This window comes from Phycodurus eques, chromosome 11 (genome assembly GCF_024500275.1).
Source record: "Phycodurus eques isolate BA_2022a chromosome 11, UOR_Pequ_1.1, whole genome shotgun sequence".
Lineage (NCBI taxonomy): Eukaryota > Metazoa > Chordata > Actinopteri > Syngnathiformes > Syngnathidae > Phycodurus > Phycodurus eques.
In genome coordinates this window covers 12,997,345-13,022,062 of record NC_084535.1, presented here as the reverse complement: position 1 = coordinate 13,022,062, position 24,718 = coordinate 12,997,345, and the positions used below count along the sequence as shown (strand labels likewise).

General features: G+C 42.2%; 1 protein-coding gene and 1 long non-coding RNA gene across 4 annotated transcripts in view; one reads left to right on the top strand and one right to left on the bottom strand.

The window, feature by feature from the left end:
* The window catches only part of ptpn20 (protein tyrosine phosphatase non-receptor type 20), a 34,837-nt gene that overhangs the window by 670 nt on the left and 9,449 nt on the right, over window positions 1–24,718 (top strand). The window contains 34 exon segments of the mRNA XM_061689942.1: window positions 2,303–2,451; window positions 2,576–2,739; window positions 4,087–4,152; window positions 4,867–5,061; window positions 5,063–5,186; window positions 5,985–6,065; window positions 6,517–6,592; window positions 6,730–6,883; window positions 7,137–7,208; window positions 8,557–8,731; window positions 9,731–9,866; window positions 9,948–10,029; window positions 10,031–10,087; window positions 10,163–10,315; window positions 10,391–10,606; window positions 11,799–11,961; window positions 12,035–12,290; window positions 12,371–12,447; window positions 13,222–13,265; window positions 13,267–13,300; window positions 13,420–13,527; window positions 13,604–13,720; window positions 13,811–14,019; window positions 15,572–15,673; window positions 15,810–15,903; window positions 16,173–16,258; window positions 17,207–17,378; window positions 18,239–18,450; window positions 19,332–19,430; window positions 19,530–20,041; window positions 20,612–21,362; window positions 21,508–21,678; window positions 21,751–21,925; window positions 24,418–24,628. Coding sequence (XP_061545926.1) covers window positions 2,328–2,451; window positions 2,576–2,739; window positions 4,087–4,152; window positions 4,867–5,061; window positions 5,063–5,186; window positions 5,985–6,065; window positions 6,517–6,592; window positions 6,730–6,883; window positions 7,137–7,208; window positions 8,557–8,731; window positions 9,731–9,866; window positions 9,948–10,029; window positions 10,031–10,087; window positions 10,163–10,315; window positions 10,391–10,606; window positions 11,799–11,961; window positions 12,035–12,290; window positions 12,371–12,447; window positions 13,222–13,265; window positions 13,267–13,300; window positions 13,420–13,527; window positions 13,604–13,720; window positions 13,811–14,019; window positions 15,572–15,673; window positions 15,810–15,903; window positions 16,173–16,258; window positions 17,207–17,378; window positions 18,239–18,450; window positions 19,332–19,430; window positions 19,530–20,041; window positions 20,612–21,362; window positions 21,508–21,678; window positions 21,751–21,925; window positions 24,418–24,628 — 5,468 coding nt within the window. The 5' untranslated portion in view covers window positions 2,303–2,327.
* LOC133409639 (uncharacterized) lies at window positions 3,965–24,641 on the bottom strand. Of its 3 annotated transcripts, XR_009769436.1 has the most exons (9): window positions 24,431–24,641; window positions 19,792–19,916; window positions 19,630–19,714; window positions 13,366–13,497; window positions 7,134–7,200; window positions 6,967–7,055; window positions 6,709–6,878; window positions 5,974–6,103; window positions 3,965–5,220 (listed from the first exon to the last, which is right to left on the bottom strand). It is a non-coding gene; the product is annotated as an uncharacterized LOC133409639 (long non-coding RNA). The 3 variants fall into 3 exon arrangements; XR_009769434.1 differs by having other exon boundaries at window positions 3,965–6,103; XR_009769435.1 differs by having other exon boundaries at window positions 3,965–6,103; window positions 6,709–6,862.

Genomic DNA, 24,718 nt, shown 5'->3' with positions numbered 1-24,718 from the left:
CGCTATGACAATACTCAACATACTTTGGGGTTTAAGTATGGGTTCTAGGAAGGTACCAACGTTTCTTATTTTAGTCTTGATCTAAAAGGTTAGCATTAAAGGAACATTGAGAGATTGTCTACCTAAGAATAAAACTACAATTTTGTTAATTTCCCCACTAGTCAAGCAAAGAAATGTAAGTTACACGCCTATCTCTGGTTTGTATTGTATTTGATCTGATTTATTTAAGAACAATAGGAAATTGTTATAATTACTTAATTATGCTATGTTACATTCCAATGCTAACCATTCATTTCTTAGTGTTGGATACTGCTTTACAAGCACGAGAGAGCAAGCTACCATGGGATCATGTCACACAGCTTCACCTCCCTCACAGCCAGCCGGCGGTCACAAGAAAGCCTATTAGGATTTGGGACAAGCAGGGACAGCAGCGGGCAGTGAAACTAATAGATTAAGACAGGGGTGGGTAACCATTTTCCTTTTAGGGGACCCTTGAGTTTTTTTTAATAGTCCTTTGAGGGCCACAGTAAATATATGAAACAATATGATATACTTATCAGAATTTTTTTTTTATAAATTATGAATATTTGTGGCTTTTCTACCATCTGAAGAACATATCCAGAGTGAAGGCTTGCATGTGGCAAGCAGACCAGGAGAAGCTCATTCATGCTTTTATCTCAAGTAGACTTGACTATTGTAATGGTCTTCTGACTGGACTCCCCCAAAAGAGCATTAAACAGCTGCAGCTCAGGTTCTGACCAGAAGAAAGAAGGCAGAGCATATTACTCCAATTCTAAAGTCTCTACACTGGGTTCCACTCAGCTTTAGAATAGATTTTAAAGTTCTGCTACTGATCTATAAATCACTAAATGGTTTAGGTCCTGAATAAATGCTAATGGCATATAAACACAGTAGGGCTCTGAGATCGACAGACTCAGGTCAAATAGTGGAGCACAAAGCAAACATGGTGAAGCAGCATTTAGCTATTAGGCTGCACACAAATGGAATAAGTTGCCAACAGACGTGATGTCAAGTGTGAATGTTTTTAAGTCCAGGCTAAAAACATTTTTTTCCCCCCTCATGCTTTTTAGAAGCGGCACAGTGGACGACTGGTTAGAGCGTCTGCCTCACAGTTCTGAGGATCTGGGTTCAATCCCCGGCCCCACCTCTGTGGAGATTGCATGTTCTCCCCGTGCCTGTGTGGGTTTTCTCCGGGCACTCTGGGTTCATCCCACATCCCAAAAACATGCATGGTAGGTTAATTGAAGACTCTAAATTGCCCGTAGGTGTGAATGTGAGTGCGGATGGTTGTTTGTTTGTATGTGCCCTGCGATTGGCTGGCAACCAGTTCAGGGTGTACCCCGCCTCCTGCCCGAAGATAGCTGGGATAGGCTCCAGCACTCCCGCGACCCTTGAGAGGATAAGCGGCACAGAAAATGGATGGATGGATGCTTTTTAGAGCATTTCCACTTTTAAATATTTCTTGCACTGTATGCTGTTTGAATTGTACATTAATTTTGTTCTCTTTGTTTTAAATGTTCATAAGCTGTTTTTTCTTTGTTTTTAAATGCTTTTTATCATGTAAAGCACATTGAGTTGCCTTGTGTATAAAATGCGCTATAAAAATACATTTGCTTTGCTTTGCTTTGCTTTGAATAGCTGTGATTCTGAGGTTTCTTTTAGCAACCAAGTACAGAGGTGCTTTGTTTTGTCTTTGAATTACTGTACTATTTTGGCAAATAACTGACGTTTTTGGTATTTGCACAATGTTGAAGCCATTTTTAAAGTGACTCAGCGAATTATGCACATATCTGTACCCTGGTTAAAATACAGTACATACATTTTAAGGGTCCCACATGTGACCCCCACGAATTGACTAAATAATTCCCCCTGGGAAATGAAAATAAAATTAGCCCCAGAGAACGGTATCACCAATCAAGACATGGCCTCATGAACTCGTGGATAACAGATCTGCCTCACAGTTCTGAGGTTGGGGGTTTGAACCTCCTGAGTGAGCTTGAGGCTGTCCCAGCTGACTAAGGGCGAGAGGTGGGTTACTCCCCTGACTGCTGGCCAGCTGAAAGCAAGGCACATCTGGACAAAAAACCATTCACACATTCTTCAATGGTGCTAAGACAGGCACGTCAACCTGGGAGGGAAAAGAGGCCAACTGTCCCAGGGCCCTGAGCATTTGGGGGGGCCCTGGATGTCCAGCAAGGGCAGATTGGATACCGCCGCTAAAATGCGCTTTTGGGTCATGTCATTGTGGATCAGGACTGTGTTTGTGTGCGTGTGTGCGCAGGTGACACATTTGGAATGTGTGCAGGATGAGCAGCACATTCGTCACATTAACGGAAGTACTGGAGGCCCGAGGGGGGCCTCTGCTGGAGGAGGAGGTGTGGGCCCTGCTGCTGGCCACAGCAGCTAGTTTAGTGGACGCCGCCGATAAAGGTAAATCGCCATCCAAATGGAAATTATTCATGACTGCACATGCACCACTGTGCACCTGCACTACGTCTCTTACACTTCTCTTATGCACAAAGGAATGAGAATTGTGTTGGCACTTTTTCCCCAGGTCAAAACAATATGTGTAACATCATAAGCCCCGCCTCCTTGCTGCTGTCAGTTACTGGGAGCTTAGCATTTAAGAACTGTGGCCTATCAGAGGAGGCGTCGACCTTCACTGCTCCAGAGATGCTGCAGGGCCATGCCAGCTCAACCAAACCTGCCATAGAGAGGGTCAGTGAATGTCATCATGAAACCTCACATCACTGCTGACATATTCATCGCATTATTATTTCTTCATAACGTGTTGACGACCGCCGGCACTGTGGACGACTGGTTAGCGCATCTGCCTCACAGTTCTGGGGACCGGGGTTCAGGTCCCGGCCCCGCCTGTTTGGAGTTTGCATGTTCTCCTCGTGCCTGGGTGGGTTTTCTCCGGGCACTCCGAGTTCCTCCCACATCCCAAAAATATGCGTGGTAGGTTGATTGAAGACTCTAAAATTGCCCGTAGGTGTGAGTGCGAATGGTTGTTTGTTTCTATGTGCCCTGTGATTGGCTGGCAACCGGTTCAGGGTGTACCCCGCCTCCCGCCTTAAGATAGCTGGGATAGGCTCCGGCAGCCCGCAACCCAAGTGAGGATAAGCGGTAAAGAAAATGCATGGATGGATGGATGGATGGATGGATGGATGTTGACGACCACCATAGTCTGAGAAGACAGATACATTTGTATGCCATCTAGTGGCCGAACATGGATCCTTCGCTTCCTAGTCGCCATTGCAAAAAGGTTCCAGATTCAAATACATTATGTACTGCACAGTTAATCCCCAAATTATTCGGTCCAAATTTGATTTATTTTTTTATGAATTGGAAAATGGCAAAAGATGTTGCATCAAGAGATATCAAATACGAAATATATAATTTAAATTATAAAACATTTTTATAATAGTAATAATAGTATAATAATAATTATAATTCACTAACACAGGATAGTGAATATTTTTTTCACTATCCTGTGTTAATTCCAGCTAAAATATACCAAATTCACCAAAATAGCACTTACTTCAATTCATGAACAATTTTGGGTTTAAACTAATTGTAGGTACCTCAGTGCTCCAAAGCAGTGATATAGTGTGTGTGTGTGTGTGTGTGTCTGAGTGCGCTGTATACTTTTTGTGACATTTTTGTTTGGTGTGATGTGAGATTTTTCTTGTAAAATGTGTGCCTTGGCTCAATAAAGGTTGTGAAACACTGCTCTATGGGCAGGGAACCATATTTGGTAACTTAAACAAAATGGATGCTACAAGCCTCACTAGAAGGTAGTATAGAATTGTGTGATTTCGGCCGGCCAATAAGCAAATAAAGGGAATGATAATAATTAAAAACATTCTCATGAATTTAATAAAAGAAAGTAACATTATTCTAATTAATATTTTTTTAGAAACATACTGATGGTGAGTTCTTTAAAGAAGTTAGTAAAGAGACATCATGTATTGCAAATAATATGCTTCAACAATTAATTCTCTGTGGGTTAAAACACTGAAAATGTAAGAATTGTTCCTCTTGTTGATTTTTGCTACACAGATGCTCGTGTATTCACTGGGTATGACACTCTACTGGTCAGTTGATTTTCACCTACCTCAAAATCAGGTGGGCTCCCTTCATCTAACCAAATCTTGGGATCAAATAGCGTTCATCCAGAAAGTATTCATAGCGCTTCACTTCCTTTTCACATTTTGTTATGCTTCAGCCTTATCCTAAAATGGAGTCAAGGTGTATTAATGTTTCCCTTAAAATTCTAAAGACAACACACAGTATAATGAACGTTTTAAAAAAGTGTTTTTGAATTTTCTCTTTCATGTATTAATATTAAAAAAACAACAACTAAGAAATCACATGTACAGTACATACAGTAAGTAATTGTTGTTGTGGCTTGTCCCATCAGGGGTCACCACAGCAAGTAACTTGCATGATTTGTTTGGCACAGTTTTTACACCGGATTCCCTTCCTGAAGCAGCCGCTTTTTGTTGTTGTTGTTTTTTTTTTTTTTTTTTTTTTAGTTTTTAATCTGGGCTTGGGACCGACCGCGGCTGTTTATTGGGGCACCGACCGGGAATCAAACCCGAGCTGTCTGCATGAAAGTCAGCAGCATGCACCACTACACAACCAGTGTGTACATAAGTATTCACAGCCTTTGCTCAATACTTGTTCACATTGTCATTATGGGGTGTTTTTAGAATTTAATTTAATCAATTTTGGAATAAGGCTGGAACATAAAATGTGGAAAAAATGAACTAGTGATTTTTTCCAGATGAACTGTACTGTACAATCATAACATATTTTATTTTTAACGTGCCATCTCAGCCAGTCCAGTTGAGCGACCATCTCAACAGCCTCCTCCTCAGCATGTGTGAGGACGTGTCCCATCGCAGGCTAACCATCACCTCCATCCTGGAAGCCTGCGAGTGCCGTCAGAAAGCCTCCGGCCTGCCGCCATCTGCCGACGTCATCAGGCAGCTGGTAGAGGAGGTCTTCAGTGAACCGGTGAGTGCACACGTGGACCTTTTTGGGGGGGTTCGCAGTGCCTGTTGTTCACAGGTCCTTGTTCCCGCAGATGGACCATGCCTCTGACAGTAGCTTGCCTCTAAGCGGGCGGAGCCAGATGATCAGAGAAAGGCTTCATGGTGAGTCTCTGGCGGAATTGGATCAGGGGCGAATCTAAGATCAGAATGCCAAGCATGCAGTACATTCCAAGTAACAAATGAATAAACAACATAATAACAGTGAGATACATATGGTACAATGACTTTGAAACCACTAATCATATTAAATCATCTAACTACTTTGAATAGTCGAATTATATGATGGAATATCCCATCTCTCTACCTCAGTTCGGTTAGGTACAACGTCACTTTGAAAATTAACCACAGTCAGATGGTCTGACCATATTAATGTGACGGACAACCTATTAGTCACAACTCAACTTCAAAAAGGAAGTCTGAATCTGTACATCATGATACCAAACATAAGCGTTTGATAAAAAGGCAGTTCTTGAACGATTAACTGTCTACATTTTAGAATGTTGACAGAAAAATGTTAGATCCTCTCTGGCAAAGAAGACTCTTGGGTTCGAGCCACATTGTTCTCTGCAATAGTAATACAGCAGTTTGATAGTGAGGTATAGTGTGATGGAAAACGAGATGAAAGATGGTTGCGTTTCCATAAACTTTGCAGAAACCTGAACTCAAGTAAATTTGTCATTTTTCACATTTAGGTCTTAGCCAAACTAGTGTCCAGGTTGACAGGATTAAAATCTTAACGTAAAACGGGTCTGGGATTAGATTGTTGCCAGAGACCGTAATCAGATACCGACCGTCGTCCTTAGCCTCACCTACGTTCAAATAATGCATTCATCTCATCATCATCATCATCACCACCATTATCATCGTCATCATCATCATGAAATCTAACCCGCTTGACAGGAAGGCGAGGGCCATTTGCAGACTTCAGTGAAGGTTGTCCAGAAAGGAGAAGATACTCGATCGACTCAGACTCAAAGTCAGGTATGTTCATGTTGTCCACTGATGACAATGTTATTTATCTGCGAACACATCAAAATCCCAAAGTACGGAATTACTTACGGCACACAAAATAATAACCATGTGTTATGTGAATGTATAAGTAAGGTAAAGGTACAGTACGCTAAATCTGCTTTCCAGTTGGTATATTTCTTTGAAAATGCACGCTGCACACTCTTGTCTGACCGTGTTTGAGCATATTCTGACACAGAAAATACATTTTTAGTGCTTGTTAATGTCATTGTTTACCCTGAAAAAAGACATATAGTAAAATATTATATTTTGTTCATTTTTACACACCTCATTAACTTTTGAGATCATTTACTGGAAGTGAAAATTATTAGACTATGAAACCATATCAAATTTCTGGGAACACGCTGCCTGTGCTATGCGACCCGTTAATTTTGTGTTCTTCAACATGAAGCCGTTCTTCCAGGGTGTTTACCTCAGAGATCTTGGAAACATCGACCAAGAAGCTCACCCACACCTTTGTACCAGTCATCTTTGGAAAGGCGAGTACTGTAGAACTGTTATGCACTCAAACATAAGCGCTTTTCCATTTTGGATGTCTCGAATGCGTGTCTGTGGTGACTTTGACCTTGCATCTGTTCAGCTTTACCACACGTACCTCTCCCCTCCTTCAATTCAGGCTCCCGCGAGGGGCTCGTCACAGGGACAGCACCTGCAGTTGGCTCGGCCGGAGCCCCCACCACGACGTCTCTCCCAAGACATCGGGCAGGTCTCACAGTCCTTCCATCACCTTCAGCGAGTCCTCCATCAGCCTGAGCCAGAGGAAAGCTAAGGTAAGAACACATAAACGTATCAAACCAGTTCGTTGGCTAATATACTATACATCAATGCAAGGAGACTCTAAATGAGGACATACATGAACATCTGGTAAAGCTCTGTTTATTAGATTCCTGTTGTCACGTGGAGATCGTGGGTAACCCTAATAGGGGTTATGCATGTGGGAAACTGGATTTAGGGATATTAGAAGCACAAAGTCAGTGTGATCCATTTATTATTATTATTATCATCTGCTCTTTTTCTTACCAGGCTTTGGGTCCCGAATTTATCCGAATGGCTGACGAACAGCAAATTGTTCTTGAGCTTCCAGGATCTATTGTGGTAAAATATTTCATTATATTTCCGATATAAGTTGCATGATATACACTCACTTCCATTTGGGTGCAATGCATGTTGCGCCGATATTTTGGTTTAGGTACAAGAGAGGACCAAAATATTAGAAACGCCTATCAGTATGATGTTGTGCGGTTCCAAACTACTGCTAATGAATTTAATTGTTATTATTATTTTTATTTATTTAAAACAAATTGCAGTGGTGCCTTGATTTATGAATTCAATTTGTTCCGTGATCAGTCTCCTAATTCAAAACATCTCTCTCAAATCATCTTTCCCCATTGAAATGAATGGAGATCCATTCCAGCACCCCAAAAAACACCAACAAGAAAAATAGTCATCTGTTTCTTAATAAGAAAAATAGCACTCTAAAGTATTGTACTTTATAAACACATTCAGAAATAGAATGTAAATAAACAGTTTGTGCATAATAATAATTCAGTGGGCATAGTGTTGTGTCTTCTGGTGTGCCTGCCTTGACCACCGCGGGGCTGTATAACACATACAGACATACCACACGTAAGTTTGATGATGAAACACAGAAGAAGAACATCGCAACTAAACTGTAATAATATTGTTATTTTTTACGCAGAAAATAAATATATGCCTGTGAGTATTGCATGCCCTGTCTGCATGTGCTGCTACCATTCGTGTTCCAATATAGGTTGTTTAAAGGTTTATAATTACAGCAAAATTGATTCCATTTGTCCGTTTATGGCATTTTGCATTGTGGTTTAAGCGAGCGGACTTTCGTAAGACAAAGCCAGGTAGTTTGGCAACTCAAGACAAAAAATGCGTCCGAATGACGGCTCGTATCTCGAAGATCTCGTAAATTGGGTCACTTGTAAATCGAGGAACCGCTGTATTCAAAGTACCTCTTGGTTTGATTTAGGGAAGTTCTATACAAATGCAAAGTAATAAATTACTAAGAACAAATAACTTTAACTAATAAAAGCAAAAAACCTCCATTTAAAACCAATCATTTATGTCTTTTGGGTATTTTATTTACAACCAAATGTTAGAAACAACAGCACTGCAAACTAATAACTTCATTTGGTGTAATTTGTTTTATTAAATCCAATTTTATTTTAACAACAAAATTGTATTTTATTTTAACAATATATTAGAAACAGCTCTCTGTATGATGTAAGCCATTTCCACACTAGTTACTGCAAACTGATTCATTTTATTTACTTAATGTTTTATTACAATGGCAGTAATAAAACAGAATATTTCTGTGACAACATCAATCAAAAGCGAACGTTATAATCGCTATAAAAGGCTAAGCGCTCACGTTGGATCCCATTAGTGGTAATGTTGTGTGTTTCCTCCGCAGTCGAGAAAGGGCCGCTTGTGTTCGTCTCAGAGGGAGGTGACGGTGGTGCTGCCGAGCGGACAGTACGTGGCGGTCCGCTGCGATATCAAGTCCCGTGCGAGGGATGTGTTTGACATGGTGGTGGCTCACGCTAACTTAGTGGAGCACTTCTACTTCGGTCTTGCCTTTCTCGACGGTACAAGTCCTCATGCATTTCGTAGCTTTGCGGAATGTGCAGTGATATGGATCTTTCATTGAAAATGAATGGAAGGAAGTAATTACAGTAATGTTGTTGTTGTTGTTTTTTTGCTTTAACACAGTAAAATAAGGCATTGATATCAAAACTTTCATGTTATACACATTGCATTCTAAGTAACACACCTTGCAATGCATTTTAAAATGGCGATGACGTTGACTCGCTTTTCACTCAGTGGACGAGAGGGCATGTCAATCATTATAACAGCACCACTGATTGTTTTTTTTGTATTTGTTCATATTTAGTTGTGTTTGTCGAAAACAATTAATTAGACTATTTGGCTAAAATAAATATTCTAAAAGTGCATATTAAGAGGTTTGAAAGCAATGTTTTTTTTTTCAGCAACAGCCCTTTCTGTGACGATAAACACAAATAGTCAACGATTCAATGAAGAAGTATAACTACATATTCAAAAGTATTATTAGAACGCGAAATCTCTTGTTTTGGCATTGTTATCTTCTAAAACGCCATCAATCAATTAAAGATACTGTAAGTGTCATATTTCTGGTGAAAGTAACCCAAAAGCAACACAGAAGTAGTATAACGCAGAACAAGTCAGAGACAGAAATATTGTAATCTTAAGTAAATATTTTCAAATGACAGAAACTGGTAATATGTAATACAGGGTCGGCTAAAAGCAGGCTTGCAGTTGGTTCACATTTTAGATTTGTGCATTTTGTTTTAATTATAGATGCCAAATATGCATTGTAACTTGGAGGGTTGGCAATGAATGACTTAACTGTGTTGGTTGGTTGTTTTTTAATTTAAAAACAAAAAATCTCATTACATCAGCTGTTGGGTGGTCCAGGTAGTTACTTACTTTTGGCCCGCACAGTATGTTACATTTTGGAAGTGACTTTCCCAACACTGTTGAGAATTGTGTACAAAGAAAGAGATTTGTTTGCATCATATTCTAAGTATCTCCTTTCCATTCTGCAGATGATGAATATTTTTTTCTGGACCATGAAACAAAAATCTCCAAAGTTGCTCCCGATAGTTGGAAAAAAGGGCAAATACTTTCCTTTTTGGTGTTCCTTCGAGTCAAATTTTTTGTCGACAATATTGCCTTTGTTTTGTAAGTATTGTGGTGCAGTGTGAAGTCGCCGGGATTCAGATTCTTTTATGCAGGGTTTCACCTGTTTCTTTTTTTCTCCAGACACACACTGACTCGCCACCAGTACTACTTGCAGATGCGGAAGGATATCTTAGAGGATCGCATCTACTGCAACGAGGAGACGGAGCTTGTATCTGGCTGCTCTAGGTCTGCAGGCTGAATTTGGGGATTACATGCCAGAGGTACTGGAAGCAACCACAACACTTCTGGTGTACCATTTCGGTTTGAGTGTCATATAAGCGCATTGTTTCTGCTAGTTGTATGGGAAGAGTTACTACCACCCAGAGCACTATGTGTCAAAGAGAATGCTTGACAAGCTGGCTTTGCCCAACGTGAAGGATGAGCTGCCAAGACTGCATGCAAGTCATGCCCCGATGGGACCCGACGAGGCGGAAACAGAGTATCTCAAAGTGCGTTCAAGTTGAAGCAATGGCTTGACAATATTGCTGCTTTTATTAACTAGCTTTGACATCGCTTCCAATCAGATTGCCCAGCAACTACCAGAGTACGGGATTATGTTCCACCGTGTGGGCAGAGAAAAAAGGCCATTGATGGGTGAATTGGTTTTGGGAGTGTGTGCCAAAGGAATCATCGTGTACGAGATGAAGAATCAGATCCGGACAGTCACCAGACGCTTCCTCTGGAGGGAAACAGACTCCATTTCCACCTGGGGTATGTAAAATTGTACAAATTGACAAAATGTGAAAGCAAGAATTTAATGAAAGACTATAACCCTGGTTAGGTCATCATAGGAATAGCCACATACAGTATGAATGAAAATATGCCCTGCAATGGCTATGAAAAGTATAGGGGATGACATCAGAGTGATTGGCCGAGTCGTATGTCATCGCAATACATTACTCTGCATTGATTTTGATCTAGTCAAAGAAATGATAATCCTAAATTTCAGAATTCATCTTGAGAAAATTAAATGCTTGCATTCTACAATTTTTGTTGAATTAGTTCAATTGAGGGTTAAATTTCTGTTAATTGAGTCACCACAAGTGGAATATCCATCCACTTATTTTCCTTACCGCCTATCCTCACTAGTGTTGCGGGCGTGCTGGAGCCTATTCCAGCTGTCTCTGGGTGAGAGGCGGGGTACACCCTAAACTGGTCGTCAGCCAATCGCAGGGCACATAGAAATAAACAACCATTCGCACTCACGTTCACACCTACGGGCAATTTAGAGTCTTGAATTAACCTACAATGCATGTTCTTGGTCAAAACTGGAGTGCCCAAAGAAAACCCACACAGGCACAGGGAGAACATGCAAACTCCACAGAGGCGAAGCCGGATTTGAACCAAGGTCCTCAGAACTGTGAGGCAGATGTGCTAACCAGTCATCCCCCGCTTTGTCTAACAAAAAAACATGCAACTCGGCATAATATATGCATTTTGTTTAAATTACATTACAATTACATTTATTTTCATTTGCATTAGAAGAACCAAAATTGTTTAGAACACAAAAGCACAGTATTATGGAGTGCTATTTACCTCATTAAAATACACATAACAAATATTTTTTGTTGTCATTTGGTGGAAGGCTGGAACGAATTAATGGCATTTCCATTCATTTAATGGTAAAAGAATTTGAGATACAAATGTTTCGAGTTAAGAGAGTGGTCACAGAACAAATTCAAGCTGTATCTCAATGCACCAATGTATGTTATTTCTTTTGATTTGTATCTGGAAAAATAACCCCCAAAATTATGAGTCTCTGGGGAAAAAAAAACTAAATAAAACTTTGAGATACGTTTTTTTTTTTGACAGCGAGTGTAAGCACAATAGCATTGCCCTGCATGCTTGTTTTATTAGCATTCTTGCACTTACGGACATAAAATGCATTCTTGTATGATTCCTAGTGTGTGATAAATCGTGTCCCCTCCCCAGCGCCGTAAACTGATCATTGAATGTGGCGGACCAAGTGGTAAAAAGCACAGCTTTATGACGGAGAGCTCGAAAATAGCACAATACCTCCTCAACCTCTGCTCCGCGCAGCACAAGTTCCACAGCGAGATGACGTCACGGCAACTTAACCACAGTATGATGCCAGGTAAAAGAGCGCGTGAACAAGCAGATAAGAATGGCTCTTAAAGTGACACCAACTGTTCTGTCCACCCCTCCAGATGAAAACATGTCTGTCTATGCGGGTTGTAACCTGAACCTGAAGCGGATGTCATGCTCCGAGGGCATGCTGAACCATGTCGGTTTAGCCCCGGGTCAACCAGATCTGCTGTCCAAATCTTGCGAGGATCTGAGCGTCAAGCTGGAGGCTCGACTCCGCCGTCAGAGAGAGATGAGGCGGGAGATGAGCAGGGAACTGAACAAGGAGCAGCCGGAAACTGGGGAACTCAGGGGTTTGAAAGAGCGTCCCTACTGGAAGTAATGACATAGTGTAAGATAATATCACTCATAGTCTATTTGCATTATGAAAGTTTATTTTCTCTACACGATTTTTAAAGCACCCCAGAATCGATTCCAAGAATGATGTCCAGTGTCTCCCTGCAGAAAGACTCGGATGCTTCTTCTTCTATACGAGGTGAACATTTGTAACTATTTTGATGGCTTTTTCCAAGTTGCAGTTCTCCTTGCAAGCCACCGAAACAAAACAGGGGTACAAAGGCGCCCAAGAAATTTCGGGAGTATCAGAACTGTCTCAGAGGCACTGTGTGAAAGAACTTTCTCCAAGATGCTGCATTACACTTGCTAATAATTGTGCACGGCCTCACTGCATCAACAACTTCACCAAGCAATATAGTAACAGAAACAAATACTGTTAGCTAATGCTAATCTGCACATCCAACAAAAGTCAGCGCAGCTCTGCTTTTGGCTGTATGTAGTGTTTCGGAGATTATAGATCGGCACCTTGAAAGTGGCTCTGGATCTTTGCCCAGAATTGCTGCCAAGTCATGGGTGGGGAAAATTGGTGTGGTGGGTGTTATTATGTAAATTACCACAACGGTTACATAACTGTGGGGTGGATGTGCAGAAAAGCTAGCTCCCAGACATATTTTCAGAAATAGACAGATACCAAAACATTTATGTGGCCAGAGACCCAACTATTTGTATACAAACAAAAAAGTCACTTTTCCATAATATCGCACAAGATTTCTTTGTAAAGCATTAAAAAGCTAGTTAATAACCAATTTGGAAAGCCTTCATTCAATCTTATTTTTAAGTGGTTGACTACTAATCTGATTTGCCACTTCTCAAACATTTAATTGAACGTGATACTTTGTTATGGTTACTCTCACATCTAGAGTTGCCACCTGTCAAATACAAGCGTAACAGGGTTTCTGTTCAATATTTACAGTTGACACACCAACCAGGACTCCACCAGAGAGAGAAATTATTTGCAGTAAGCCTCAAGAAGGATCCCAAACTTGGCTTTGGTGAGTTTTCCATGCAACACTTAGTCGTGAGCTGTCAAGTAAAATTCATGAGAAGAGACACGTACCTAATTGTTTAAATGAGGACTTTTGTCTCCGCATCCGCTATGGTCCCGTGGCAGGCTTTGTGATTGTAGGCGAGGACAATACAGGTAAACTCGACCTTGGTATATTCATTGCTTCCATTGTGCCAGATGGACCTGCGGACAAAGATGGACGGATCAAATCAGGTAGGACTTAAAAGTAAATGCAACTTCCTTCAAACACAAACCAGAGGAGACGAAATGATTTTTTTTTTCCCCCCAGGTGGGCGTCTCATTTCCCTAAATAAGACCAGTTTGGAAGGGGTAACATTCAGCGATGCTGCTGCCATCTTACAGAGTAGTCCTGAGGAAGTGGAGCTGATTGTGTCACAGCCCAAACGTAACATAAAGCTATTGAACGCAGACTTAAGTTATTGTTCATAAATGGATCAGAACTCGAGTAAATGTGGTTGTTTTTATCTATGACCAGAGTGTCTGAAAGACAGCAAGAACTCCCTGTGCCAAAGCACACTGGGCTTGGCATTGGAGAGAAGTTTTGGCTCTCAGACCACCTTGAGTGGCACAGAGTACCGACACGCCATGGATGAACTGGAGGAGGCCATCATGTGGTCCAGCATGGCCACGCCCAAGCAAAACAGAAAGCTTCACATCCCTGTGGTGCGAATACATGATGTACAGGTTAGTACGATAAGGTGTTTTTGTCCTTTTATACTAGGTGATGGCTCGCTTTTTTATAACAGGGGCTACTTCAGTTTTCATCAAGTCCTCAGATCGCCATGATGACGTGATCCAACATGTTTATTATTGTGATCATGATGGGTTTAATGTTTTGTGGCTGTTTATAACAGTTCCTTTAAGATTTTACGTATGGTGCCGCTTTTGTGCATTTTAGACACCGCAATCTTTGGACGTTCCCGTATGTCACTCAGGATAACAGCACCACTGATCTCTTAGGGTGTATTTAAAAAAAAATCTGCCAAATATGGAGCATGCCTGGGAAAATTTTACAATTAAAGAATAGTGGCGTTCGACCGTGTCTCTCGGGGGGGGGGGGGGGGGGGGGTCATGTGAGGGGTGCTTCGGAAGTATGGGGTACCGAACCCCCTGATACGGGCTGTTCGGTCCCTGTATGACCGGAGTCAGAGTTTGGTCTGCATATCCGGCAGTAAGTCGGACTCGTTTCCGGTGAGGGTTGGACTCCGCCAAGGCCGCCCTTTGTCGCCGATTCTGTTTATAACTTTTATGGACAGAATTTCTAGGCGCAGCCGAGGCGTATAGGGGGTCCGGTTTGGTGGCCTCAGTATTGCATCTCTGCTTTTTGCAGATGATGTGGTTCTGTTGGCTTCATCAAGCCGTGACCTCCAACTCTAACTGGAGCCAGTTCGCAGCTGAGTGTGAAGCGGCTGAGATGAGAATCAGCACCTCCAAATCTGAGACCATGGTCCTCAGTCGGAAAAGAGTGGCGTGCCCTCTCCAGGTCGGGGATGAGATCCTGCCCCAAGTGGAGGAGTTCAAGTATCTTGGGGTCTTGTTCACGAGTGAGGGCAGAATGGAACGGGAGATCGACAGGCGGATCGGTGCAGCGTCTGCAGTGATGCGGACTTTGTATCGTTCCGTTGTGGTGAAGTCGCCGAAAGGCGAAGCTCTCGATTTACCGGTCGATCTACGTTCCTACCCTCACCTGTGGTCACGAGCTGTGGGTCGTGACCGAAAGAACAAGATCCCGGATGCAAGCGGCCGAAATGAGTTTCGTCCGCAGGGTGTCCGGGCTCTCCCTTAGAGATAGGGCGAGAATCTCAGAGTAGAGCCGCTGCTTCTCCACATCGAGAGGAGCCAGATGAGGTGGCTGGGGCATCTGATTCGGATGCCTCCCGGACGCCTCCCTGGTGTGGTGTTCTGGGCATGTCCCACCGGGAGGAGACCTCGGGGACAACCCAGGACACGCTAGAGAGACTACGTCCTACGGCTGGCCTGGGAACGCCTCGGGATCCCCCCGGAAGAGCTGGATGAAGTGGCTGGGGAGAGGGAAGTCTGGGCATCCCTCCTAAAGCTACTGCCCCAGCGACCCGACCTCGGATAAGCGGTAGAAAATGGATGGATGGATGGATGGATAGTCATAATACAAACTGTCCCTTTTAGTTTTAAAAAAAGCATCCTGTTTTTTGAAAACCTAAATAATAATTTTAATTGTTTTTCAAAATACAATTTTTTTTTCCCTCTTTATTTTCAGGACATGTGTTCCAGGTCTCCCTCTATCTTAAGTCTAAAAACCGGGGAGAAGTTTATAGTGGAGTTGAAGAAGAGTGGTGGGAGTCTTGGCTTTAGTGTTGCTGTGAGTTAAAAAACAAACAAAAAACTTTGTGAACTCTAAGCAACATTATTTTTTTTTTTTATGCAAACAAAATGTTACAATTGAGTCAGTGTGACTGTGTGGCATGGGCTAATGATTTCTTTGTTTCTTAAAAAAGGGAGGAATACACACAAGTGTGAGGTATGGCGGCATCTACATCAAAAGTCTGATGGTTGGAGGTGCTGCTGAGCAGGACGGTCGCATTCGAATTGGTATTTTTTTTTTTATACGTAATGTCCACTTAAACACACAATTTTTATTTTTTTGGTATGACATTACTTTTTTTGTGGGTCATATGTATGTTTACATTTGGCCAAAGAGATTGTGTTTCTGCTTGTTCATGCTCCACTGAACAGGATATCCTCGGATTTGATGACATGTCTGTCAAACACACTTGCGCACAAACACACACACACACACACTGATGTACTGATGCTGCTAATGATGACGAAGATGCGATTGGTGCGTTTGCATATGACAGGTGACAGGTTGATGGAGGTTGATGGCTCTAACCTGAGGGCTGTGACACACCAACAAGCTGTCGAGTGCCTGAAGCGGACTGAGGAGGTCGGCACGCGCACACACATGCACACACAGTAGCTTGCCTACACGGAGCCGCATACACTTCACTAGGGCATCCCACTGATCGTTTTGTCACTGAATATGTTGTTTTTAGTGGGGACCAGAATTTTGGTCCCCCAAAATATGACTGTGGTCGATCAGGTGTAATGGAGACAAGCACACACTCGTCATCATCACTGAATATATTGTAGTGTTCCCCCGCTACACTGGTTCATTGTCCGCGGCCCTGCTGTATCGCACATTTTTTTAAGTGACCCTTTTTCAAGGGTCTTTTTTTTTGTTACTTTTTTGTAATGCCCTCGCACGTGGGAAAGGAGAACCACAGTCACCGATGGATTTAAACACTTAAACACAATGAGCACATTCACACAGCAACTTTCGGCCACAGCTCACACTCAGACATGATGCAGACTTGCCCATGTCACATGCCACCTCACCAGGCCCCGACTTTTAAAGTCACATATCGAACACACAGACACTACAATACTTACAGTATTTTCTATACATTTTATGCTTGCAGTGTGTGTTCAAATACATTTACAATGTATTTCAAGTGTGTTTTAATAGGTTTATGTGTGTTTAAATAAGTTAATGTGTTTAAAGCATGTGGGAGGACCAAACTATTTTAAAAAAATTTTATATGGCCTCTTTATGTCGTGGATTTTCAGCTATTGTCTGGAAAGTATCCTTCATGATACACAAAGGTTCAGTGGACAAGATATTTGGTCCCCCAAGTCTGACAGTGGCCAATTCGGTTTTATTTCTCAAAGAGGAGAAAAGACACACACAGATAGATAAGCATCATACATATAATAATAATGGAAAAAAATACTTTGATTTATTTGTTGACTTTTAAGGGCCCAGTGACTCGTATCACACAGCATAAACAAGAAAAAGGTATACAAAGTGCGGACTAATAAACTGTTGTGATAGGTGGTGAACCTGCTGCTAGAGAGGGAACCAACAAGCATCATGGAACCCAGAACCAACTACCCCCACCCACCCTCCATCCACAGTTCATCACACACTCAGCCCCCCAGGACTGAGGTCTCCTTGGAAACAACCTTGAATGGCCGAGCCAAGGACTACAGCTTTGTTACTGACGGTGAGTGTGTGTGCACACCAAAGAAAACATAAGAGTATTAGAGACACAGGCACAAACAGGCCCGAGGTGACTCTGAGTCATCTGACAGTTACATTGTGGTGGCTGTCAGAGTTATCCAAGGCTGACGTTGCCTTGTTCCCCCGAGAACCTTCACAGTCCAAGTCTAGTTAAAATGAGAATCAGAATCTTCGGAGTCAGAATCATCTTTTTTTGCCAAGTATTTTCCAAAAAAAACACACAAGGAATTTGTCTCCGGTAGTTGGAGCCGCTCGAGTACGACAACAGACAGTCAATTGACAGAGAACACTTTTGTGACATAAAGACATTGACAAAAAAAAAAAAAAAAAACAGTCACTGAGCAATAAAGGGTTGCTAGTTGTCTGGTAATGCTGGTACATAAAAGGACAGTTCACTGCATTGACATACCTTGACCACTGCATACCATAACAAGTTTAGTTATTTTATTCATCAATGCATCCATTTTCTATAGCTGTTGTGCTCATTAGGGTCACGGTGATCTGGAGCCTATCCCAGCTGACTTTTTGGTGTACAAAATATATGGCATATAAAATCCAAAACCACTTGTCTGTTGGCGAAAGTGCCAGATGTTTAGTGTTTTCGTAAAGCTTCAGCCTTTCTTAAACCTAATCCTAAATGGAAACCCTAATTAATGTCATCGCTAACCTCTTTGCTGTATGTTTCCCATTGTTTAACTTTGTCAAAAGGACTGTTCATTGAAACAACAATCCTAGGAGGGCTTAAGACCTTTTCAGTAGAACAGTACTCATACAGTAACTTTTGAACATTTCGTACCAGAATTAAAATAACATGATTCATTAACTCTCCTTAACTCTTCCTAGAAAATACACATGAAGTCATCCTGAAGAAGAGTTTGTCAGGTCTAGGCTTCAGTTTTAATATTTCCCAACTTAACTCGGGACAAGACCATGGCAGCGTGGTCCGCATCAAACGTCTGTTCCCCGGTCAGCCAGCCCATGAAAGTGGTCTCTTACAAGAAGGAGACATCATTCTGTCTGTCAACAAAGAGCCTGTCAAGGACCTTTCCTACAAGGTATGTTGAACTTGATTTGCAATGTCATTTGTCCATTAATTAATATAAAACTAGAAAGGCACAAGGAGAGCATAGAAAACCATCTAGCAAACAGGTACTTAAATCACCAGCCGCTGCATCGCGGGAGACTCCAACCACCGACCAGCACCCAGGGACGGCAACACAAAGGAAAATTCCACGCAGGAAACAAGCAAACAAAACAGGATATGACAGGTTGGGTCAATTGCATTCCCTGATGGGGATAACAGTCTCACAAACGGCATACATTTCATCCCTGGCCTTCACAAAAGAATAGTTGGTCGTTTTTCCAGCTTTATCCTTGTGTCGCTATTCTGGGTGAAATGTACAGACATGAAATGGGGGCATGAAGGCCATCTGGAAATTTCCCACCTTTGAGGTAGTATTACAGGCAGGATGGAACCTACAGTATGTGAATGGCAATAGTGGAACTCTGCAACAGGGGTGTAAAGTTTAATACCTGACACTCACATCTCCTGCCCTGTTGTGTTAAACGCAATTGCGCTGTTTGATTTTTTTCACACATCTAATCATTGAAATGTGAAATACCTCTCGTGCTTTTGCGCTGAGCAGAGGTAATGATTTTGATGTTCTTCATTTACAGTATGTCAGCGGAAGAGAAAGTGCTGAGTCAGACGTGCGGGAAAAAAATGTGAATGGGCTCCAGAACCAGGGAGTGCAGAATGGCTACATCATTGGTTCACTAATCTTTTAATCTAATGCTACCCCAAATAGCAAGCTGGTTGTGTCACAGTGTTTCAGTGTGTTCTGCCAAAGAGTTACCGTCACACAAACACTGGAATACATCTCAGGTCATGAAGACTATCCTGAATTACCCACACTTTTTATCTTCGCTATCTTAGAGGGTTTTGTTCCTGCTACGAGGTGCCCCTTCTGAAGTTCAGCTCTTGATCTGTCGACCCGGTCCAGGAGTGCTGTACGATGCTGATGACAACACACTGGTGAGTATAGATATATCTTAAAGGATATCTCATTGTCAAAAATGTATTGATATGACTTTATTATTATTTATTACTATTATCTTCTCTTTCTGTGTTAAGAGCCCTGCACCCACCAGGGAGATCCGATCTCGGTCTCTGGACATCCGTCTAGGGGACGACTATAGCCAGCTTCTTAAGTTTCAATTTGATGTCAACATACCTGCTCAGAATACGGCAACCACCCTCGAGGAGGAGCTGAATGACCCAGCAGAGAAAAGCCCAGACTCTCCTACAGCTCCAAGATTCTTTGAGGGACAAGAGAGGGAGGTTCAAGGTGAACAGACTCCTCCATCATCACCTCGGGCGGGATCACATCCCATACCCGCCTATCCCACGTCTCCTCCGACGCCCATCTCGCCAGCCTCGCCTGCTTCTCCCACGTCACCCAGCTCACCGCCAGTCTGCTTTCGACCAGTTCATCAAGAGTCGCAGTTGAATGTCGGGAAACTAGAAGAACAACAGGAAGGAGTAACAAAGAAGGCAAGCAAGGATGGGGAAGAGGCCGTTGCAACAAGTTCCACCGCGATACTTGACGTCTTCCCTAAGACAGCTTCAAACTCCATGTATGCCAGGTAGGAAAATGACCCAAAACAACATTGTATTATATGGTAACTATTTCTGGAACTTCTTCGTGGCTTAATTAACAAAACGGCAAGCCGGGATCACCTTACCTTACGCCTATATACTGTATATTTGACACCCGTCAAAGGTATGTTTTTTTTTATTGGAATCTCGCTGAACTAAAAGGTTTGGTTATTTCTTCATGGTTCGTAGACGTGAATAAACATGTAAATGGTTGCCTGAATGATGGATAATCAGTCCAAGGTTCCCCCGGTTCAAAGTCAGCTGGTTTAACATTTACATCCTGAACAGGGTAGGCCATGTTGAAAATCTATCTATCTGTTGTTGACAGCATTAAATTATACACTCAGCCAGACCCTCACAAGCTTATTATTAAGGGTGATATGTTGGACCAAAGGTTTAGCAATGGGAGTTGGTAGGGGATTGACTTCAGATCGAATTATAGAGCCAATTGCTTCTCTAATTTGTCTGTTTTCCTTGTTGACTGTTGGTTTACTCGGGATTAAGTAGCCAGAACTGATGCTTCTAGTAGAGGATGAAATTGATTGTTTTCCTTGCAGTGGTGTTCGAGAGGAGGCAGATGGAAGTGTGACCTACTGTCTTGTGGGAAATGGACTTACTATCATGGCAGATGAGGAGTATTTGACCATCAGTTCGACCCTAGAACCTCAACAAAATGTTCAGTCCAATCAGGCCACTCAAACGCCATTATCAAACCTCACAAGCCCCAGCTCACAGACCCCGACCACTTCGTCGAGTTTCTCTCAAACGTCTAACACTCTGTCTGGTCTATCACAGACCTCTACCACGCCATCAAGTTTCTCTCAGACTTCTATCACTGCGACTCCTCTCTCAGAAACTTCCAACAATCCATCTAGTTTTTCTCAGACTAGTTTCAGCTCACAGAATCCAAATACTACCATGTCACCTCGAAACCTCTCATCGGACACCCTGACCACTTGTGCACTGGCACACCCTTCTCAGCCACTCACAACCCAGCCATGCAAAGCCAAGCACCACCCACTCCAGCAGGGGCTGCAGCTTCCACTGCAATGCAAAGCCCTCCCTAAGAACAGTCAGCCTGCTGCAGGTCTTCCTCAAAATCCTGCTACGCCGGCAGCCCCCATCACAACCCAGATAATCTCCTCAACGCCTTCTTATGTCAGCACACCTGTTCCCACCCTTCCACCCATAATAATACCTCCACCTTCCCAGAGTCATGCACAGCGGAGAGAAGAGCAGGAGAAGAAAGAAAGGGAATGCAGGGATGAGGATGATGATGAAGAGGATGAAGAAGAGAGTCGAAGAAAGGTCAGTTTGTTCCCTTGTCTCCAAAACACTCTCATAGTCTGACAGACACCTAACATCATCTTTTAACAAAGATCTGAATGTGGAGTCGTCTGTGGATTTTTTTCATTGGTTATTGGTCATTGGTCGTTTGTTTGGTGCCTTGCAGGGATTGGTAAAAGAATTTGAGTTGACGGTCCTTCTGACCAAGTCCAGGAGTGGAAGCTTTGGCTTCACCATCACCCGAAGCAAACTGGACAACTGCTACTACATACAGGAAATACTGGACAACCCAGCAAAGGCAGACGGACGCCTCAGAGCTGGAGACCGGCTTATCACGGTAAATGCCCGCTTGTTTGAAGGCGTGTTAGTTGCTTTGTTGTTTATTTTCCTCCCTGTCAATCGTCTCCAGGTAAATGGACATGATGTTACCAATGTGGCAGATGAAGTTGCCATGACGATTCTCAGGTCTTCTCCCAGGAGACTCAGTATGACTCTGGGCAGGGCTGTTACCAACCTAGTAGCACCCCCTTCTTGTGACAGCCTGCCTGATATTGTCCTCTACAAGACACCTTCAGGACAACTCGGTAGGACTACTGCGGGTCCTTCACTCTTTTGTGCCCATATTATTACAGTATATGGAGAGGGAAGCACTGTGGCCTTGCGATTCAAACCTCACAGCAAGAAGGTCCCAGTGTCAAAACGGGCTTCTTCACATAGTCTAGAGACATTATATTAGGTCAACTGAAGATTTGTAGGTTTCAACATGGGTTTTGGGTAAGTTTCTATTCTCCTCAGTGTTCCTTATCACCTGCATGGGACTGACGAAGCTCGCCATGGCTGTAGTTGGTATGAATACATTTTCATTGGCAAAACCAGGTAACACAAGCTACTATTTGTAGTACCTGGCAGTGGTGAGGCCAGTCCTATTTTGGGCGGGATCAAGCCCACCCACAACTTGCCTTACCCTACGAATTTGTCCTCAAATTAATTTGAAGGGGGGTAAAAAACCCTTGTTATTTATTTATTTATTTAGTTACTTACTTACTTACTTTCATAATTAATTAATGAATGTATTTAAAAACTAATTGTTCTGTTGTGTTATCACACGCTTTGGCATTGACAGAAAAAGTACACCTTATGAAAACCGTTTGAGAAATGAGCAAGTTATGACTTAATTTCATTGTCCATGCATTGCCTTTGAAGGGAACATCGACCTTCCCAACATGGCCGCCACGTAGGCACGTCGGTTAGCCGGGCAGCTACACCGCGCTGGCATATAGTCTTCATATCTTTGGTCAGAACCGCTACAAACATTTGCAGCAGTGTTAACACTCATGACCAGGTAATGCTTGATTTACAACCCTGACACAATCCATGAAATGACAGTTGACCACACGGCAATGCTTCAAGGCCTCCTCTTGAATTGCTCTATGTTATGTGTCGGCACTGACTCTGCAGGGTCTTGTAATGGTGCGTACTGCGTAGCTATTAGCTAATAAGCTAATTTGGCACTTGGACATATCGCTTTGCTAATTGAATTGGAAATACTTTTTACCCAGTGTATCTGATACGATATGAAATGTGTCCGTGAAGTATTTTATGCCAAGATAGGGCGTGTTCATTTATGGTGTTAGTTTTTGTTGTTGTTGTTTTGTTTTTTAGAGTATGGGGCAGAAAAAGATGACATGCCCTGCAAAAACAAAAAATCTTACCAAGAATATTTAATTTCTAGTCTAAACTTATTAGAATTTGACACATGTAAAAAAAAATTTTAAAATGTCATTGTAGTATAAAAAAATAACTAACTTACTCCCCTGGCAAGTTTTTTGTTTACTTATTTCAAGTAAAAATGTGCTTGAAACAAGTGAAAATTGTCTAAAAACAAGGTGATGAGTCTTATTTTTTTTAAGGTTTTGGGTTTTTGCAGTGTGGGTGTTTATTTTCAGTTTAAAAAAAAAAACACTGCAGTATCAGGTCGCTTTCATTGCTATAACTACATGTGCTAAATTTAGTTAAATGCTAGTTTACGACAGGACACTTTATGTTTTATTATCTATTAGTGGCGAGGCTAGCTCTAGTTTCAGTCGTCCACCAAATGGTCTTTTTCCAGGTCTAAAAAGTTCGATGAAATTTCAGAAGTGTACTTTCCAAAATTAGGTCATGGGCTCAGCCTACCCAAAGTACTCGACCGAGACTCGCCCCTGGTACCTGGTCAACACAGGTTCAGAGTGTGCTGAACCAATACCTGTGGTAGGAAGTAACAAAGTACAAATACTTTGTCGCTGTACTTAAGTAGATTTTTCAGGTATCTGGACTTGAATACTATATATTTTTCTGACGACCTTTTACTTTTTTTACCCTATATTTGAACACGCTCCTTACTTTGTCAAAATAGAGTTGTTACTTTTTTCAACCTTCGGTGATGACGAGGCATAAATACAGAGAGGTAAAGTCAAACATGGTTGAGATCTTGAGTGACTGAGATCTTGAGGTCTTGTAAGGTGGAAAAAACCAAAGATAGGAGCAAGATGGAGGAATGTCAACCAGGGAGCATTAACGCACATTTTGCATTGTGCTAAGTTATGAAAATGGGTATTGTATATAATTGACAGTAGAAAAATCACTTCATTTTTACTTTTGTACTTCAGTACACTTCAGTCTGTACTTTTTTTTTTTTTTTTTTACTTTTAGCTAAGTAAAGGAGTCAAATCAGTTCTACTTTTATCAGTCTTTTTTTAGTCTGTATTTCCACTTCAGTAAAGACTGTGAGAACTTCTGCCACAACTGACCGATACTATATGGGTGACATAAATGACTGTTAGTCTCTTTTTGTTGAACACATTTGTTGCGCCATTGAGAATACATAGAAATTACAGACACATTTGGAACATGCCCTGTCGCTGTGCCTTAGCTCAGGATGCTGCAGTATTATACTCCAGAGTCTCCACGTTACTGCAGTGGTCCGTTCTTTTTGCTTTTTGAAAATCGAACAACTTATACCAATCAGGTTGAGCTAAACACATCTGTGGAGTGGAAAATCTCAAATCTGACTGGCATTTTTGTACATTTCCTCCAGGCATCAAACTTACCGGTGGCATTGGCAGCAAATGGCAGGGCATTTACTGTCTGGAGGTAGTGCCAGGCTCCCCGGCCAGTGAAGAGGGCAGCGTCCAACCTAATGACAAGATCCTCTACATTTGCGGCAGGTGCACTTTAGGGATGACCTTGGAAGACGCTGTCAAAGCCTGCGAGATCGCCCCGCGTAAAGTCAAACTCAAAATCCTGAGGTGTGTGTTTGCTCAGGGGCCAAATCAAACTGAAAGAAATAGACAAGCGACAGAAAACTGACTGACTCACTCTGCTGTTTGTGTCTTTCC